General features: G+C 41.3%; 1 protein-coding gene across 2 annotated transcripts in view; it reads left to right on the plus strand.

The window, feature by feature from the left end:
• Nucleotides 1-1,434: 1,434 nt before the first annotated feature.
• The window catches only part of RNF13 (ring finger protein 13), a 96,069-nt gene continuing 76,250 nt past the window's right edge, over nucleotides 1,435-21,253 (plus strand). The window contains exons 1-2 of one of the 2 annotated variants that reach the window (XM_027875851.1): nucleotides 1,435-1,609; nucleotides 18,598-18,720. In XM_027875851.1, the coding sequence (XP_027731652.1) occupies nucleotides 18,607-18,720 (114 nt within the window). In that variant the 5' untranslated portion in view covers nucleotides 1,435-1,609; nucleotides 18,598-18,606. The remainder of the gene's footprint in view (nucleotides 1,610-18,597; nucleotides 18,721-21,253) is intronic. The other variant, XM_027875848.1, reaches the window with a different exon arrangement.

Here is a 21,253-nt window from a genome sequence, read left to right on the forward strand (position 1 = left end):
TCAAGCAATTCCCAGTTAGATGGGGCAGACAATATGCAAACAATTGAGAGCAAACAAGATATGCAGGCTAAATCGGGGAGGAGCCTCGGAGGTAAGACGCTAGCATTAAGGAGGTCTGGGGAAAGATTTTGCAGAAGGTGGCATTTTAATGTGACTTGAAGGAAGCCAGGAGGAACATTGTAGAGAGGTTTTGTGAGCTAGGCTGTGCCAGGAGAATGTCCGTCAAGGTGCTGAACAGCCCAGAGAGGGTATGGTATCAGGATAAGGTGAAGGAGCAGGAATGTTTGGCTCAGAGAAAAAAAAAAAAAAGAATTCGACTCATTCTGTTTGGCTCCGGAAAGCAGAAGTAGGTACAATGGGTGAAAGTGGAAATAGTACTTTTCACTTGGAAGAAATGTCTCATGACAATTAGCTACCCTAAAGTGGAATGGATGGCCTCATTTCTGAAAGTTTAGTGCTCAACGGTTTGCAAATATGGTCTCATTTGATAGCGGGTTCCCCCTCTCTGGAAATCTTCAAAAAGGCTTTTGCAATCTATGCGGTAGATTGTATGATATAGGTTGGAGGGCTCGGACATCTCTTGCACTTTCGAGATTCCCGGACTCTGTGTTTCCTAAAACGAGGTCTTGGGATCGGATCTCCAAATTCCTCCCTACATGCCGCCCCGCCTCCGATGCCCAAACAGACCCTAACCCACCCCAGCCGTCGGGCATATCTTGGCTCCGGTTCTTAGAGGCAGGCTCCAGGGATCTCGCCACCCACACAAGCCAACAAAGAAGCCGCCTCCCCTAGCTCTGGGGCCGGGAGCAGTCTTGTGGCCCAGCCTCCCACTCATCTCAGCCCGGTCCAGTCCTGCTCAGGCCGTGGCCTGGAGTCAGCCAACGGCGTGGGCACCGAAAAAGGGGGACCCGACAGGTCCCGCCTAGCTGGGTTCAGCAAGTCGCTGGCCCTCTCCAGGCCTCCAGAGTCCGCATCTGTAAAATGGGTCTAGTTGAGCGCTTAGGAGCTGCGACGGCTCCTGCGACCTCGCTCTCACCCGGGGCGGGCGGTCGCTCTCTCCCAGCCTCACCCAGCCGCCCCTATGCAGTAGCCCCCCGCCTCCACCCCGTTCTCCCTCTCCTTTCCCGCCCCTCCCCCTCCCCCTCCCCCTCCCTCTCCCCCGCCTTCCTTCCTGCCCGTCCACTCGTGAGCGCGGTCTTGCGGCAGGGAGGGAGGCTGAGAAGGAGGAAGGAGGAGCCGCAGCCGCAGGAGCAGCAGAGCAGCAGCAGAGCAGGGGCGGAGGAAGGGGGGGGTGGAGGGGGAGAAGGGGCGGAGAAAAGGAGTTAGACCGCCCTGCTCTCTTAACGGACAGCCGGCCCGGCCAATCTTCTTCCCCAGCTCCTCCCTCTCCCTCCGCGCCTCCACCAATGAGAGCGCCAGGAAGGCAGGATTTCCGCCTCCCCGCCGTGTTGTCGTCTCTTCTCTGGCTTCTCCGCCGTTGGGCCCGCAGAGCGAGCTCCGGGGTCATGGACGCCGCTTAGGATCTCCTGACGCCACTGAGGAGGACTCGGACGAATTCGCTCTTCTCCAGGAGGGTCCACCCCCCCACCCCTGGGCCCTCCTCCCTCAGGTGAGAGCCGGCAGCGCGGGGCGCCGTGGCCGCGCCTCGGCGGGGGCCTACGCTCTCCGTCCGTCAGTCCGTCCGTCCGTCCGCCCGCCCTGCCGTCCGTCCTGGGGAAGTGGGGCTCCCCGCTCCCTCGATCGCCCTCCCCGGGGCGGGGCCGGATGCGGGCGCCCTTGCGGGGATTGACCCCTGCCGTGACCCGTCAGCCGAACCGCGCTCCGCCCCTCCCCCGCGCTCGCCTTTTTGAGGGCGGGGAGAGTAGTAAAGTTTTCATTTGTTTCGATTTCTTCTGCCCCGCCCCCAGCCGGGCTGGGGGCCCCCAAGGGAGGGCCGGAGGGGGCCGCCAGACGGTGTCCGCCGGGCCGGGGAAGGGTCGGCTGCCCCTCGGCCGGGTCAGTGCCGCGAGGGACCCCGCGGGGACAGAGGAGGGAGCACGGGGTGCCCCCGGCTGGAAGTGGGGGCTTGGGGGGGTATTGGGAGGACAGTGGCCCCTTGCGAGGGCTGCCCCTCTGCGCTTCAGGACCCTGGGCAGCTGCCGGGTCCGTCAGCTTTCCCCTGGCTCTGGCAGGTGCAGGAGACGCGGGGTGCCCGGGGACGGGAGGGTGCGCCTCCGAGAGCGCCGGCTCCCCGCTTCTGAGCTTCCCTAGCCGAAGCACTTCACGGTCCAAGCCTGACTCCCTCCTCCGTGCGAGGAGGACGACGCCTAGCAGTCCGAGAACTGCCTGGAGTCGCTTTGCAAACTTCAGAGACGTGTCTAGAAATGTGAGTGGTTACACACGGTGACGGTGAGGTCGGCTGAAACTGAACGGGCGAATTGCTGATTTCTTAAGGGCAAAGCCTTGTCCCGGCAGCCCCTAAAGGAACTTGGTGAAGTGTGTGGTTCCCACTCCAAGGGCAGATAATCTCTGGAGCTTCCTTTTTAGTCAGGTACAGTGTGGTCCGCTGTGTGACTAAGTAAAATCAGACTGGCCACTCAGAGACAAGCTCTTGGTCAGAGAGGTAGTGTGGGGTAGTGGATCGATGGCTAGCATTAGCCATCAGGGTGACCTGGCTTCACATCCCGCCCCTGACACTATATGACCTTGGCCAAGTCATTTGCCCTCTCCGAGGCTCAGTTTCCCCATCTTTAAAATGAGAGGATTGGATTAGATGGTCTTTGTGGTTTAGCTCCAAATTTATGAGATTTAAAACCTGAGAATTCTGGGAGAGCCATCAAATGTCCTTGTTTAAAATTAATAGGACCTAACCATTATGGACTGTTTTTAATGTGCCTTTACTTCATAAACACTGGCTCATCAAAGGTATTTGAAATATTGATGCCAGGAGGCTGATGTTAGGGTTACTGGCATGCCTTGGACGCTCTTCCTTGAATCCATTTAAGCAGTATGGTGTAGTGGAAAGAATCAGACCTGGTCCTTTCCTATGTGTCCTTGGGCAAGTTTTTGGCCTCAGTTTTCTCAACTGTAAAATGAGGAAATTGGGCGAAGTAATATTTCATGTCTCTTCTTGCACTAAATCTGTATTCCTATGACAGTGTAATGCAATTAGCTTAGTATAAATATGTTTGAACATAACTTTTTGTTGCTTCCTATATAAATAATGAAAACAAAAAGGGTAAAAGGATTTCCTATGTTTTGTGTGACTTTTCCCTTAAAAATGATTACATTTTAAATGAAAAAAAATTCTTAGACTTTTTTATGTGTAAATTCTGGGCCCAAACTCCCCTCTTACCTTTCTAGTCTTCACATCTTATTCTTTTCCAGCTGAACCAGCCTCTTGGCTGTTTCATGAACAAGACATTCCATCTCTTGGCTCTAGGGATTCTCTTTGGCTGTCCCCCTTGCCTAGAATGCTCTCTGTCCTCCAGTCTGACCTCCCTGGCTTCATTTAAGTTCCAACAAAAATCTAATCTTCGAGTGAATAGAACACTGGCCCTGAAGGCAGGAGGACCTAAGTTCAAATGTGGCCTCAGACCAAACACTTAACACTAGCTGTGAGACCCTGGGCAAGTCACTTAACCCCAGTTGCCTTAAAAAAAAAAATCTAATCTTCAATAGGAAGCCTTCCCCATCTTACTTCTAATGCCTTCCTTCTATTTCTTACTTATCCTGTGTAGAGCTTGTGTGTGTGTGTGTATTTATTTATTTGTTTGCATATGGTCTTCCCCATTAGATTCTGAGCTTCTTGAGGGTAAGAACTGTCTTGGACTATCTTTTCCTTTTTTTGTATTCCCAAAGCTTAGCACAGTGCCTGGGACATAGTAGGTGCTTACTAAGTGTTTATTGGTTGATTGGATAGTAATAACATTTACTAGGAAGTAATTCAGCCAGTTCACATCCAGTCATCATATTATGTCACATGGCATTTTGATGTGAGCCATTACAAAAAGATTGTATTAATTGGGAAAATGTCAGGATTCTCAAAAGAGAGGGCTGGACTTAGTATTTAGAGAAATAAATTGTTATTACTTATTAATCAGAAGTGTTTCTTAAATACTTTCTATGTGACAGGCACTATACTAGGCATTGGGTATACAACAGTAAAAATGAAACACTCCCTTGTCCTTAGGGAGCTTCCATTCTTTTGAAGGAGACCACATAGACATAAATAAGTATCTACATGGTAAGTATTTTGTGGGGAAGGTGCTAGCAGCTGGGTGAATCAAGTCATGTAGAAGATGATGCTTGAGCAGAGCTTGAAAGGAAAAAAAGGATTTCTAAGATGTGGTGTGAATTCCAGGGGGTGTGTGTGTGTGTGTGGTGTGCAGTTCATGCAAAGGAGATGGAAAGTTGTATATGAGGAACTTCAGGAACGCTAGTTTGGTTTTATTTTATTGAAGGGTGTGTGGAAGAGAGTAAAGTGTAATAAAGTAGGAAAGGTAACTTGAGGAATCATAGTGATGAATATAAATCTAAAAACTATAGTACTGAATATCTTGTGTGTTCTATTAATGAGAAAGGAAATGACATTTAATAACCTGGATATTTAGTGCAGATGAAATCACATTCATATATTCCTTGTATTTACCATTTAGATTAACTGTTTTTTCAACCTAGAAATCCTGGCTAGCCATTTTGAAAATGTGTACATTTAGTTACAAGGAAGACTGGATTTGGGGATGGGACAGGGAGAAGAGAATACAAGAAGATGAGTGCAAATCTGTTGCTACTACTGGAAATAAAATTCAAATCTAGTTTTTTGCTGGGGGAAAGGAGAGGGGTGAGCGTCATCATTCAAGTATGTAGATTTGGCCACATTTTCCTATTGCTTTGAAGTTGATTTTTTAGTTTTTTATACTCATACAATCATTAGGTTTTCACTAGTAGGTGTTCATGCAGAAAAGTTATAGGATTTAATTCAACAAATACTAAGTGCTTACAATCTTCATAGTAATGTTCTGGTTATTGTATGGAGACCGTTAGAAAAAGCTGTGTGGTAATGTGAAAAGAGTGCTGTGTTTGGGTTTAAAGGCTTAGTTTGAACACTGGCTCTGCCACTTAATATGTATGAACAAAATTTTAGAGTGTGTTACTGAAAGGATGTTTAATGAATATGTAAAAAAAGAAGTCAATGTCACTATATTTTTTAACTTTTCAATTTTTTTTAATACTGAACTTGATAAATACCAAGAGGGAGCTTTTTCATTTACCAAAAAAAAAGAAAGAGTATTGCCCATGAAACTAAATATGATAACATGTAGCTTGTTTTATTAAAGCATATGCTCACTCAGTTCAGCACATTAAGTGCCAAAAGCTGTCCCACTCGTCAGAATTCCCTGGGAAATTCTTTCTGTTCTCTTCTGTGCATATTAAAAATAGCTTCATTGAGGCTCTTATCTTTTTTTATTTTGTTTTGCTGTCACTGGTCAATCAATAAGCATTTATTAAGCCTTACCATGTGCCAGGTGCTGTGCTGAGTGCTGAGAATACAAATATAAGCTAAAAGGTGGTGGTAGTGGTGGTGGTGGGGGGGGTTTGCTGCTCTATCCTAATGGGAGAAGACTTAAAAAACACTTAAAAAAGGAAGCTGAAAAAGGGGAAGGGGGGCATGTTGGAGAAGGCCAAGACTACAACCTTGTGAGAGATGGAAAGATAACTAGCCTTAAATGAGACATTGGGAGGAGCCTTCCAATGAGAGGGAAAGGTCGCAGCAGGAGCTGAAGGTAAATTCCTAGGTAGGAATTCCACTGCTGAAGTGTTTTTCAGGATGAAGAGGTTTCTGGAACATGGTGAAGAATGCCACAGTTCAGACTGAATCTTGACTATCGGGAATCCAAAAGTCATTTGTTTCTTATCCTTTATATAGTATTGCTCTCTTGGGAAAGAGAAGCTGCTTTAGGAGTCTGATCTTGTCCCCAGACAAGGTTACCATGGTCACCCCTTCCTTGCAGTTCTCACTGTTCTGATTTCATTCAAGTCCTTTCTGCACATCCAGGATGATCAGGAAATGAGTACCACCAGCAATTCTAGGATTTGCACCTTGATATTAGGCGTTGCCCTGAAGCTCTGGTGAAAGGTCTCTGGGCAGGTGTCTTCTCAGGGGTAGGTCTCCTTTTCTTGGGGGTCCTCTCCGTTACCTTCATGTATTAAGACAGGGCCCCAGCTGGATCAGGAGCTTGCAGCCTGGCACCTACAGAACACCCTACCTGCCTTGTAACAATTTCGAATAACCCTAAAAAAAAAATCCAAAATACATCCACATATTGATCATGTCTGAAAATCTGTGTCATTCTGTACCTCTACTCCATCTCTTCTCTGTCAAGAGGTAGGAGCCATGTTTCATTCTCCCTTCGTCTTCTGGAATTGTGGTTGGTCATTGCATTTATTCTTTTAAGTCTCTTTTTTTGTGACATTGTAGTAATATAAGTTATTTTCCTGGTTCTATTTACTTCACTCTGTATCAATTCATACAAGTCCTTTTCATATATCCTACTGTGCGTTATTATCTAATTACATTCATATACTATAGTTTGTTCAGCTATTCCTCAGTTAATGGACACTCCTTAGTTCTTCTTTGTTACAGCGGTGCTACTGTAAATATTTTTGCATGTAAGAGTCTTTTCCCTCTTTCTTTTATCTCTTGGGTTGGAGAGTATCCCCAGTTTTGTGACTTTTTGGGAATAGTTGTAAATTGCTTTCCACAGTGGCTATACATTTCACAACTCCACCAGCAGTGCTTGGTGTTCTCCTACATCCTCTCCACTAATCGTCATTTTCCTTTTTTGTCATTTTTCAATGAAGTAGATCCTTGGAGTTGTTTTAATTTCCATTTCTCTTACTTAGTGATTTGGAGCATTTTTCATTTTGAAAATGCCTGTTCGTATTCTTTGATCATCTGCTGGGAAATAGAGACTTATTTGTTAAGAGACGGTTCTTTTGTTGGGGGCAAGGGAGCCTATGGGAAATTCCAGCAACATAAAAAAAGATCATTAATAAATGTGTACAAAGAGAAAAAAAGAAAATGAAGGAGTGATCATAGAGATCCAGCATGGTGTTGCTTGGTTCACACTTGGAACTTTTTAGCTTAGGAACTGTCACGGCTTACATTCTCACGATCTAGCCTTTGAGGACATAGTCACCCTTAAATCATCATCAAAGTAGGGAGCAGGACCTGACGAAGAATTGGATGGTAATCTGACTAAAAGAAGTACTTTTATGTTCTTACATCCTAGCAGTTATTCTATATTTTCCTGATATAGAGATGGGATAATTTCATTCTCTTTAAACTCAGTGAAAAGATCAAAACTGTTTAAAAAAAAAAGCTAATTTCCTATGGATATGTTTTTCTGTTACTGAAATAACATATAAGTTGATTAATCTGTTACAGAGGACCACAAACATAGATAATGAATTTGAAGATATATTGTCTTGAGTAGTTATTTATCACTGCTAGTAGTAACGAGTCTTTAGCATGCATATGTATATATCTATCTATGTATATATCTAGATAAACACATTTTACATGTTTTATTGGTATATTACTTTTTATAGCACAACTGGTTCCTAGTTACTGGTTCTCTCTTCCTAGTAGTAGTGTCGAAGTAATTGCACAGATGTTTTGTTATCTAATGGAAAAACACAAAACTTCCAAAATTGTTAGTAATGTTTAAATACTAAGACACAGGATTTTGTTAACAGGTAGGTGAGTAATATACAATAATATGAAGAAGAAAGAGGTTATTGATTACTTAAAATCATGTATTCAGTCATTGATGAAGCTAGGAATAGGACTCTCAGCCTAGTTTTGTATTTGTAAACCTGAAGGTATAATTTTAAAAAGCTTATTGCGTTAGGTTCTGAAAGATACCATTATACTTTTTACACATAATAAGCATTGATTATTTTTATTGTTGAAGTAGAATAATTTGTTTTGGACTTTAGAACGCATTATAGCATTAAAATTACTTCCCTGTACTCATACTGATTGGTGGAGATTGCCTAGAAGTGAGCCCATTATAGGTAGAAGCAGACTGAAATTGAGTATTGTTAGTGATATTCCACACATAAAGAAGAGCTGATTGTATTACTTTTTGGAATGCCATTTTGTTACCTAATACCATGATTCATCTTATTATTATGTGTCTAAGTAGAGAAGTTGGTGTAGGTAGAAAAAAAAAATTTCCCCAAACCAGAACCAGTAACCACTCTCACCAAGATACAAATGGAATATTGTCCCGTTAAATGTATTGTGTACTTTCTCCTTTAATATAGGAATTCAGCTAAGTATATTACAGAGCAATAAAAATTAAAACTCTTCGGTACTGGTTACAAAATGGAGAGGTTCATTAATGCAGCACATTACACAGCATGTAACATAGCATAATGTTCAGTAAAGCCAAAGACCAGACCAGCTGCCACAAGGGCTCACAGCCTCACCAAAACTGCTGTGAAAACTGGAAAGCTCCGACAGAAATGAAGTTTAGACCAACAGTATTGGTTATATTAAAAAAAAGTTGTTGCATAAACAAAACAAATGCAGTTGCAATTAGAAGGGAAGCAGTTAATTGGGAAAAAAATCTTTGCAGAAAGTTTCTTTGATAAAGTTCTCATTTACTATATTTAAGGAACTGATTCAATTTTATAACAGGAAATCCAAGCTATCACTGTCTGTATTAAGAAAAAATGCTCCAAATCACTAACATTAGAGAAGTGGAAATTAAAACAACTTTAAGGTTTCCCCTTACACTCACCAGTGTGGTAAAGAACACAAAAGAGGAGGAGCAGCTAGTGGCGCAGTAGATAGCACGGACCCTGAAGTCAGAAAGACCTGAGTTCAAATCCGGCCTCAGACCAAACACTTGACACTTACTAGCTGTGTGACCCTGGGCAAGTCACTTAACCCCAACTGCCAAAAAAAAAAAAAAAGAAGCCAGAAGAGGAAAATGACAATTGTGGGAGGAGCTTTGGGAAAGTAGATACTTACTCTTGGTGGAGCTGTGAATTAATTGGTCCAGCCATTCTGGAAAGCAGTGTGGAACTATACCTAAAAAGTCACTAACTCTGCATACCCTCTGACCTAGTGATAACCCAGGGTATATCCCAAAGAGAAAAAACAAAGAGGAAAAAGATCTATTTGTACAAAAATACAAGGTTTAGTAGCAAACAACTGGAAACTGATGGTGTCTGGCAATAGCTAAATGAAGTATGGTATATGAATATAATAGAATAGTATTGTGCTATAAGAAATTAAGAGATGCCTTGGAAAGCTTGTATGTAATTATATAGAATGAAATGAACAGAACCAAGGAACAATTTACACAACTAAAACATTGTAAAGAAAAACAACTTTGAAAGATTTAAGAACTTTGATCATTGTCGTGATCAACCACGATTTCAGAGGACTGATAATAAACATCCTACTTAACTTCCTGACACGAATGAAGACTCAGGAAGCAGAAGGAGACATGTGGACAATGTGGGAATTCGTTTTGATAGACTATGCATGATTGACTTTCTGTTGCAAAGGTTTTGTTTTTGTTTCTATTTTTCAATAGGAAGGAGAGCTTTGAGGAAGAGTAGAGGTTAGGGATAGACTTTTCCCCCTCTCCCAACAAAGAAAGAAGAAAATAAGAGAATAGAAGGAAGTCCAGAAATAATAAGACAAGACAGCTTTGAAAATTACATGTTGAATTTATTATACATTGAAAAGTAAGCTCTATATGATAGAAATTTATAGTTTTAGGTACAACCACAATATTTTGGAAATGCTCATTTTATTTGGTGGTTAAGTTCAGAATTACACAAACTATTAAGTATTTGGATGTTTTTGTCTTTGACAGGCACTGATAGCTTGATAAGGAATTGGAATACTCCTTGCTCCCCAGTGCCACTTCCAGATCCCCCCTCTTCCTCCATCACCCAATAATTTTTCCTCCTTTGAGGTCCATACAATCCACATCTTCCACCCAGTCAAAATCCTGGTAGTTTTTGTCTACAGATCTCCAGGACACTCCCTTCCTTCCTTAATGCATCAGTACCTGGCTCAAAATCTTTTTCTCTTTCCTGACTCCTACTCTAATACTTTGGGACTTCAGCATACATATTGACACTGCCTGAAACACCTTAGTTGTTCAGTTCCTCAACCTACTCCTCATTACTTAATTCTCCATTCTGCCTCAGCTATACACAATGATGGTCATACTCTTGATCTTTCCATTACTGATAAATACGCTCCTTCCATGTTCAAGAACTCTAAAATCTCCTCCTTTGTTCACACTATGACCTCCAGTCCCTTGACTCTTTAGTTCTCTTCTGGGATATCATCCCTGAATTGCCCATTCTCTCTTTTTTTCTACATATTGACCCTCTGGTGAACCAGTTAAGCTCTATACTGTCTTCTCTTGAGTCCCTAGCCTCTTTGTCATATTGCTGATTGTTCCCTGAAGCCAAACCTCAGCCTTGGATCACTCCTGTCATCTGTTGCCTTTGCCCCTACACACATAATACCAAATACAGTTGAACAAAATCATATACCCATTCTGAGTCCAGTACAGATTTATGTTATACAGCCTCAGCTGGACCATCGCTGCTGCCAGGCAATTCTTCTATACTTCCATTATGAAAACTCACTATCCCATTCTCCTTAGTCGCTCTTACAAACCGTTTCATTTCTCCTTAGGCCTCATCTAGTCCCACCTGGCCTTCATCATTATCTCTAGAAATTCGTCTTCTTTTTTTTTTAAATTAATTTTTAATTTTCAACATTCACTTACATAAGATTTTGAGTTCTAAATTTTCTCCCCCCCCACCTCCCCAAGACAGTGTGCAATCTGATATAGGCTCCACATATATATTCATATCAAACATAGTTTCACATTAGTCATGTTGTAAAGAAGAATTAGAATCAATGGTAGTAACCACAAGAAAGAAGAAATAACAACACAAAAAAGAGCAGATAGTATACTTCTATCTACATTCAGACTCCGTGGTTCTTTTTCTGGGTGTGGACAGCATTTTTCATCATAAGTCTTTTGTAGTTATCTTAGATCCTTGCATTTCTGAGAAGAGCTAAGTCTATCAGTAAGTCATCACACAATGTTGTTGTTACTGTGTACAATGTTCTCCTGGTTCTGCTCACTTCATTCATCATCAGACCATACAAGTCTTTCCAGGTTTTTCTGAAATCCACCTGCTCATCATTTCTTATGGAACAGTAGTATTCCATTACATTCATATAGCACAACTTGTTCAGCCATTCTCCAATTGATGGGCATCCTCTCAATTTCCAATTCTTGTCCACCGCAAAAAGAACTGCTATAAATATTTCTGTACATGTGGATCCTTTTCCCATTTTTATGATCTCTTTGGGATACAACCCTAGAAGTGATATTGTTAGATCAAAGGGTGTGCATAGTTTTATAGCCCTTTGGGTATAGTTCCAAATTGCTCTCCAGAATGGTTGGATCAGTTTACAACTCCAACAACAATGCATTAGTGATCCAATTGTCCCACATTTTCTCCAACATTTAACTGTTTTGTCATGTTAGCCAATCTGATAGGTGTGATGTGGTACCTCAGAGTTGTTTTGATTGCATTTCTCTAATCAATTGTGATTTAGAGCATTTCAGAAATTCATCTTCTTGAAAAATCAAGTCTGCCCTGAAACTCAAATCTCAGTACTCCTGGCTCCTTGAGCCCTTTCCTCCCTTTGATTGGAGAGGGTGGAGGAGAGCTCCTAGATTTTCTGTTTAAGGAGGGGGGTCCAGAGTAGACACTTCATCATTTCCTGTAAGACTTTATCATGTCCCCCTCTGCTGGGTACCCTTCCCCTCCCCCTGTTTTTAAAAAATGTATTGTCCTCCCCTATTTGATTGTGAGCTCCTTTTGGGCAAAGACTGTCTATTTTATTTTTGGTTTCCCTAGTGCTTTGAACAGTGCTTGGCACATAGTAGGCTCTTAAATATTTATTGATTGACTGCAAACGTTCTATGTATCCCCCTTCCCTCATCCTTTCAGCTGAGAACTTTGCCTCATATTTTTCAGAAAAAAATGACGCCATTTGCCATGAGTTCCATATTCGCCCCTGTTCCTTATCTTATATCACTCAGATGCCTCCTGCTACTTATCTGTTTCACTATTTTGTTCTTCACCTGTCTCATAAGAGAGCTAGCCCCATTCCTTGTCAAGGCAGCTAACCCCTATCTTCATAAGTGATCCCGTTCCATCTAGTCTCCTCCAGCAGATTGTCCCCTTTTATCATCCCTACTCCCTCATTTTCTTTAATCTCTTTCTCTTTGCTGACTGCTTCCCTACTCCTACAAATAATGCCAGTGACTACTGTACCCCCCAGAAACCAGATACTTCACTTGTTCCTTCCATCCTAGCTAATTATTGTCCTATATCTCCTGCTTTCTGAAGCTAAACTCCTCAAAAAGACCATTTATAAAAGGTGTCTCCACTTTCTTTCCTCTTACTCTCTTAACCCCATACAATCTGGCTTCTGATCTCATTCCACTGAAACTACCTTCTCCAAAGTTACTAGTGATCTCCTAATTGCCAAATCTAATGGCCTTTTCTCAGTCCATATCTCCTTGATCTCTCTGTAGCCTTTGACACTATTGATCACCCTGTTCTCCTTGATACTGTCTTCTCTCTAGGTTTTCAGGACACCAGTCTCTCTTAATTCTCTTACATTTCTACTGTTCCTTTGTTGGATCCTTATCAAGATCATGTCCTCTAATTGTAGGTGACCCTCAAGGTTCTCTCCAGGGCTCTTTTGTCTTCTCCCTTTGTACTACTTGGTGATCTCATCTGCTCCCATGGAATTACCATCTTTGTCATTTTTGAATCTACCTTTCCAAGGTAACCTTTATGCTGATTTACAGTGTCACATTTCCAACTGTCTTTCAGCCAATTTGAAATGGATGTTCAGGTAGGCATCTTAAATTCAACATATCCAAAACTGAACTCATTATCTTTCCCCGTTAACTTTCCCCCTGTTCAAACTTCCTCTAGACTTTCCTATCATTATCAAGGGCACCACTATCCTTTCAGTTCCCTGGGCTCACAATATAGGTGACATCCTCAACTCTCTTTCTCCCTTCATATCCATTGCCTCCAGTCTATTGCCAAGGCTTATCTATTTTACCTTTGTAAAATCTTTTGAATATACCCCCTCCCTCCATTACCACCTCTATAGTACAGGCCCTCAATAGCCTACTGATGGGTCTGATGAGGTCTAGAGGTTAGGGGTGCTGGGACCCCGAGATCATGATACGTGGGTCGTGCCTGAAAGAATTAGACCCAAACCTTTTTTCAGCCAAAAACAAGGTTTGTTAAAGATCCGCCACATTAGCCAGAGCCTTAAGGAATCTGAGCATCTGTGAGCTATTGGCTAAATTGTAAAATTCTGAGCAGTGGCTAGATTATAAGAATCCCAGCAGTGGCTAGATTATAAGAATCCCAGCAGTGGCTTGATTTTAAGAATCCGAGCATCTTGATGGAGATGAGATGGACTTTATTATATGCAGAAAGACTATGGGAGGGATCTAGGAGTGGCCAAGTAGTCTATGGGGTAATAGAACTTCAGGGGTGGCCAAGGGAGAATGGACCCTAGATAGGATTAAGGGTGGGAAGTGGCCGGGGACATAGGGAGGTCTAGGCTACATTAAGGGTAACAGAATTGGGAAATTGCGTGTAGCCACAATGAAATGCCAGGTGATGGGATTATAGCCTCAGGGGAACACCAGAGATTAGGAAAGGTCCAGGGTTTTTCCTTTTTGGGGTCTAGCTCCCATCCTCATTAGGTCAACTTGCCTCTATCCAGTGCATAGCTCACTCAAGTGATTTTCCCGAACCTCAAGTCTCGCCCTTGTCCCAGTAAGCTCCAGTGGCTTCCAGTTGCCCCTAGGATCAAACATAAAATGTTCTCATTGACATTCAAAGCCCTTCATAACCAAACTTTTTCTTACCTTTCCAGTCTTCTTACATGTTACTCCCTGACACATTCTCTTCCAATCCAGTGACACTGGATCCTTAGCTGTTTCACAAACAAGACTCTCCACCCCTCATTCCTGAAATGTTCTCCCTCCTCACCTCTGCCCACTGGCTTCCCTGGCTTCCTTCAAATCCCAGCTAGTACAGAAAACCCTTCCCAGTATTTCTTAGTTCTAGTTCTTTCCTTTTGTTGATTATTTCCTATTTATCATGTTTATAACTTGTTTGTATGTAGTTGCTTATGTGTTGTCTTTTCCATTAGACTGTGAGCTCCTTGAGGGCAGGGATTGTCTTTTACCTTTTTTTTGTATCCTCAGTGCTTAGCATAGTGCCTGGCACATTGTAGGTAGTTAATAAATGTTTGTTGACTGACTTACTGATGTATCTTCTGTATTTTCTTACTTTTATCATCTCTCTTAATAGGATTAATAGGATTATGAGTAGGGAAAAATATTAATGAAAGTAATTAAAAAGAAATTTTGGAAATCAAACGCTTTTTGTTTTTAATTTATAACTATGAATTACTACGTAAAGGAAGTAATTGGAAGAATGTTTTATAAAATGCAAACTATTATAATAAAAATTTAACACTTCTTTGTGAAAGAAGTGATTATTTCTCTCTCATTAATAATCAGTTATTGAATTTAGGACCAGGATTTTTTCAAAAGCCTTGTAGTTTAGTTCTGAAGGACATCCTGATAACGAGATTGGATTAACTTTCTTAACACCGAGAGCCCACCCAGGTGGGGAAGCAGTTGTGCTCTCTCTGGTCTGGATTGAGATAAATTCTGTGATTGATTTGCCTTTAGACTGGGGGTGATTTGGAAGTAAATGACATGATCAAAATCATTGTCCCCTAGCCCCTCTTTGGAAAAGGTCCACCTCTCATTATAATACTCATTCTCTTTCTTCTAAACCAATTAGTCCATTGCCACCTCAGGAACACCCATCCTTCCCAAGGGCAAATAAGCATTGAGTAGGTTCCACGAGGGGTCTTTGGCATTCAAGAGTGTCACTTACTTTTTTATTAATAATATGCTAGCATTATTAATAAAATGATTAATTACTCCAAAATTATGTCTCTCAAACTTTTTAAACATTCCATTTACATGGTATTTGTTGAAGCAATTGAGAAGCTAGAAAACATTTAGCATATTTGATTTTTTGAATTAAATATCTTCATAATGCTCTCATGCTTATTGTTACACCTAAAGACTCTGAATATTAGAGATGAACAGTTAGAGAATATGTGGATTTTGCTTCAATTATACTTGTTTCCAAGGCTAATTCTTTTAGAATTTGCCCTTCGATTATGGCCGTTGGTAAGTGAAATTGTGTTTGTGTAATCACAGTTATGTTTGTTGCAAATATTGTATTTCATTCATTGTTTGTCAGTCATATGCTCCATCTAGGGCAGAATACCTCATTTGAAAAATTTTGCAAAAAGAAGCTAAAATATAAACTCCTTGAATTTTATCAGCTTCCCCCCTCCCCCCACAACTTCAAACATTAAGTAGAGTTTAGTTTTCAGCCAGATACATACATGCACGTTAGTAAAGTTCAGTTCCTCAGTTGGCTGTTTCTTAGTTTAGTGTATAAAAATATTTGGTTTTATTTTCCCAAAAAGTATTCTCTAAACTGTTTTGCTGATACCTCTCTGACTTGTAATGAATAGTATTGGGAGAATAGGCACTTACTTAATTCATGAGGATAATAAACCCATGTTAATGGGAGTTAGGAAGACTATGTTCTGTTGGGAGTCAGGACATAACTCACAAATTACTTGTGTTCTATTTCGAAATCCCATAAGTCTCAAGTAATTCACCAGCTCAACCAACTAGCTCTAATGTGTCTGTCTTTCCACGATGGGGCAGCTAGGTGGCACAGCGGTTAGAGAGGCAGACCTAAAGTCATGAAGACTTATCTTCCTCAAGTCAAATCTGGCCTCAGATGCTACTGGCTGTGTGACCCTCGGCAAGTCACTTAACCCTATTTGCTCAGTTTCCCCATCTGTAAAATGAGCTGGAGAAGGAAATGGCAAACCACTCTAATTATCTTTGCTAAGAAAACCCCATGAGTTCACGAAGATTCGCACATGACTGAAAGGACTCAACAACAGACATTCCATGATCTCATTAGCATTGACAACAATTGCTATCTTTTGTAGTTTTTAGTAATTTGATGGGTGTGAGGAGAAACCTTAGGGTTGTTTTCATTTGCATTTGTCTCATTTATGTTTTGGATCAGTTTTTCCTATGGTTAATAGTTTGCAATTCTTTTGGGAACTGTTCTTTATCCTTTGACCATTTATTAACTTGATAATAGATTTGTTATTTTTTAAAATTCCTATATTTGTGGGATATTAAACATTTAACAGCTATTTGATGCAAAGATTTTTTTCTGTGCTACTTCTTGTGCAGCTTTCTCCTCAGATGACTCCTAAAGACGAAGTCAAGGGGCTTCTCTCCCTCTTATATCCCCTTTTCCCTGATCTTGCCCATTTCCCTTTTGTTTAATGTATTTCTACAGCAAGTATGTGTGTTCAACTTCAGTTGAGTTTTATGTTTCATATATGAGTTAGGTGGTGAGACGCATGTTCCTCCACTCCTGATTTTATGTTTGTATATTCTTTTCATCCTGATTTTATATATGTATATACTTTTCATCCTGATTTTATATTTGTGTATTCTTATGTACTGCATTTATATGAAATCCTAACTTCCTCTTCTTCCACATTTGGTTCTGAGTATATCCCTTTCCTTCTCTTTTTCCTTCATTTCTTAAAACCAACAAAGCAAAAAAACAACAAAAAGAGAGCCCTATCGGCTAAGGGTCTCGTCTCTCTTCCCGCAACCAGACCAGCTGGTCCACGGGGCCTCTGGTCTATTTCCTCTGCCCCACGTTGGGCGCCACTTATACTGGCCGCACGCCGACCTTCTGCCAGCCGTACGCCGGTACCCACTTCTCTTATAAGAAGCACACTACCAGAGTCTTACCCACACCCGGGTCTTCGGTCCTCAGCCGGATCACCACACAGAGACGAGCCATCGGGAGGCGCCAACACCAGAGCTTTATTCAGAGGCCAACACAGCAAGCCATCATAGCAAGCCCAAGCAGCAAGGCCAGAGCAACAGGGCAGGAGCCAGGGGAGAGCACACGTGTGATCTGACCACACTTGTTCCTAAGTACCTACTTAGCCTCTCCTCCCCAGCCTGCTTACTAGCCAATGATTGTAGGGTCAGATACCGGAAGGGGCTGTCTGAGTTTAGCACACCAAGGGGGAGGGAGTGACGTAGGAGGCTAGGATTGGATACAGGAAGGAGGCATCTGGGATTGACGCATAGACAAGAGTCCGTGACCTAGGAAGTCAGGCTCAGACACTGGGAGGAGGGGTCTGGGTCAGTGCTGCACAAAGGGACCCAGGAAGTCAGGAAGGTCACAAGAGGCATCTGGGGATGACGTTGCATATAGGGAGGGGACTAAGCAGAGGGAACTCAGTCCTCTGCCATCCCACTCCCACGTGGCACCGCCCCTTGCCTCAGGAGCTCAAGCTCGGCTACTTCCTTGCACCCAGCTTATCTCATAGCACTGCCCAATTGCCTCAGGGCTTCTCTGATCCAGCCCATCCCAGTACACAGGACTCTGCCTACCACAGCCCCTGCCTCGACTTCCAAAATACCCAGATCCTACCCTACCCTTGCCACAGCGCCCAACCTGGTAGCTGCCAACATCAGACAGTCCCTCACAGCCCCATCCTCCCCAAGAGTTGTTTTGCTCTTTCTCTCCTGAAATTACTTTGTATTTATATACTTCTGTATGTGTTGTATCCCTAGTAAATTGTCAGCTTCCTGAGGACAGGTGCTTTTTCTTGTCTTTGTATATCAGGCTCCTAGCATATATACTTTATATATAACATAATAAGTACTTAAATATATATTTGTTGACTTGAATTACACCGTAAAATATACTGTAAAGTGTAATAGTTGTACATAGGATTGTTGTGATGGAAGTGTTTTATGAACCTTTTATCATATATTTATATATGGTATTACTGATTAGTTATTCATACTAAAAACTTCTTTTTTTTTTTTTTTTTTTTGGTTGGGCCATGGGGATTAAGTGACTTACCCAGAGTCACACAGCTAGTAAGTGTTACGTGTCTGAGGCCGGATTTGAACTCATGTCCTCCTGAATCCAAGGCCAGTGCTCTATCCACTGCCCCACCTAACAGCCTCCTAAAAGCTTCATTTTAAAATGTGGGTCTGACCTGAAACGTTAACAGTATGTTTGTAATAAATAAGGATACTTTGAAAGTTTAAGAATTTCTATAAATAAGTTTATATACGTATTATGTATGTATATATTCCATTGAATAAGGAACATGCTAGTAATGTCATAAAACAATGTTTTAAAAATAAGGAGTTGATTACTAATGAATATATAACTGTTTCTCTTCAGTAGACACATGATAGATTGAAAGAATTAGTTGCATATTGTGAATGCTACATTAAGAAGTCAGTATTTTTTTTGGCCCATTGTTCTTATGTGTTTGTTTTTCAGGTGATTAAGATGCTGTTATCCATAGGGATGTTAATGTTGTCAGCCACACAGATATATACTATTTTGACTGTCCAGCTGTTTGCATTCTTTAACCTGCTTCCTGTGGAGGCAGACATTTTAGCGGTAAGTGCATCTGAAAGAAATTAATGTGTTGGAAATAAGTGGAAGAAAAATTTAACAAAACACTACCCAAGTCAGATGTGTATATGTGTTTGTGTGTGTATGTTTTGACTTTTAGGATATACTTATTCCATGGAATAAGTAATTAGAACTTCATGATTTTCCTAATAAGTTCGAAACTATCTTGCCACAGATGTTTTATGATTTGGGCAGAAGTCATCTTTACAGAAAAAATGACACAGATTTAGATAAGAGTGATTGAGACTATGCAAGTATTTTATAGTTCTGTTGCTTTTATCAATTCTGCTAAGCTATGAAGATGATCTGAGAAGAAAGCCCTCAATGACTGGGACTATTGCTCAAACCTTAAGATGATTTTCTCTTAAAACATTTTAATTGATAACTTTTGTTTCTCATTTACATACAGTAAATAATATTGATGCTCCTCTACTCACAGAGCTGTCCCTTATAAGAGAATAAAAAAAAATTCAGCAAAATAAACTTAGTACCTCCACCAAATCTGTCATTACATGCATTGTTTACATTCTGAATCCCTCAGCTCTGCAAAGATGGGGAAGTGTAGTCTTTTAACTCTTTCTGGAGTCCAAGCTTGCTAAATATTATTTTATAGCTATTTAGGTTCAGTTGTTTTGTTATTTCTCTTTCCATTGTTGTAGTCATTATTTGTATTGTTTTTCTGGTTCTCTTTCTACTTCTCTATAGTCATCATATTTGTTGTTTCTTACTGTACTGCAATAATCCATTGCATTAATATATGACAATTCATTTAGCCCATTCTCAAGTTTGTTTTTAGTGCTTTACTACTACTAAAAGTGTTACTATAAATATTTTGATCTGTATGAGACCTTTCTTTTTATCATTGACCTCCTTGGAATACCTGTCTTGCATGAATCAGTGGTTATAGTGAATTTAGTCACTTTCAGAATAATGACTGGTTGGACCAATTTTAAGATTTCTTATACTTGGAAACATACTTAAACTTTTCTAGCTTCATTTCTTTGACGTATTACTGTCATAAATAAATTACAGTTTTATTGATTACTTTTTGCTTATTGAAACTGAGCTAAGAATTTGAAGTGCAAATAAAATGACCAGGAGCTTTTAAGGCTAGGAAGAAACTGATCTCTCTGGTCTTGTTGGACCTTATTTATGCAAAAATACATTCTAAATGAGGTCCCTGAAGGTCTTGGAGTCTTTTCATGATGTGAGACTATGAACTAGGGACACTTTGTGGTAGTCAACATACATTAGGGTGGGTCCCCCTTTTGTCTTATACTATTGGTATATGTTCATTGCCTGCAAGACTAGAACTTTGGGTATCCCTTGATATTATAGGAATAGCCTTTTTAAATGTGCCAATTTTAGTCTAAAGTTGTTATTCTTATGGGGGTATTGAGACTTTGTGCCTGGAAGCCTACATATGGTGTGTGAATGTGGGTCCTCTTCCACAGTGCCTAAACTGTGGGTGCTGTAAAGTCCTGTGCTGCCTTATACCAGGGCTGTCAATACTTACGTGGTATTGCCATGGCGTTTCCCTCCTAGCTCCAGATGATGTCTCAGGGCTCTTCCAGTTCTGTGAAATGTGCCACTCCCAGTAGTCCCAAATTCCCATTTATTTATCCAGTAGAATGTAAGTTCCTCAAGGACAAAGACTGTTTTATATTTCTTTGTATTCCCAACACCTAGCACATAGTAGGTACACAATATATTTTTGTTGACTCCAACACTAGGGTCTCACTTTGTTTTCTTGGGGCTTCTCATAATCTTCATACCTCTCTCTGTGACTAATTCCTTCCCAACTTTCTACAAACATGTCCAGGACTACCCCATTCTCAAAATCCCGTCTTTTGACCCTACCATCCTCTTAAGCTGTTGTTATCTCTTCCTGTTCACAGTCAGATTCTTTCATACATTCTGATTTCTGTCAAAAGACATCAAACTTTCAGTTACCTAAGTTTGAAATCTTGACATTAGCAACTCCTTGATCTCCTTCATCTTACATACTAAATCACTTTCCAAGTGTTTTTCGTTTTGTCTGGGGTATGGATTATACCCTTTCATGGCATGAGAGCCCAAGGTTGGACTTTTCCTGTCCTGGGCTAATAACTTAATAGACTTAACACTAATAGAATGTTATTTCAGCTGGGTGAGGAATTCCAGGCAAGGAGGTGACACCATTGGAAATGACTCATTAGCTCATTTTTTTATGAGATATTTTAACACCGTAAATATTGGAAGCTGTTCAACATCACTGGATTTCCTTATGGATCTCTAAGGTATCTTCTAGTCCTAAATCCCATGATCGTTCTTACATATGAAGTCTATACATTTAACTTCTTGTTAGTGGGTTCTTTTCTTTTCTTTTCTCTCTCCTCCCCTCCCCTCCCCTCCCCTCCCCTCCCCTCCCCTCCCCCCCCCCCTCCCTCTCCCCCTCCCTCTCCTCTCCTCTCCTCTCCTCTCCTCTCCTCTCCTCTCCTCTCCTCTCTTCTTTCCCTGCCAAAGACAAGGTTTATTA

The sequence above is a fragment of the Vombatus ursinus genome, unplaced genomic scaffold (assembly GCF_900497805.2).
Source record: "Vombatus ursinus unplaced genomic scaffold, bare-nosed wombat genome assembly UNPS02014810.1, whole genome shotgun sequence".
In the NCBI taxonomy this organism is placed as follows: Eukaryota; Metazoa; Chordata; class Mammalia; order Diprotodontia; family Vombatidae; genus Vombatus; species Vombatus ursinus.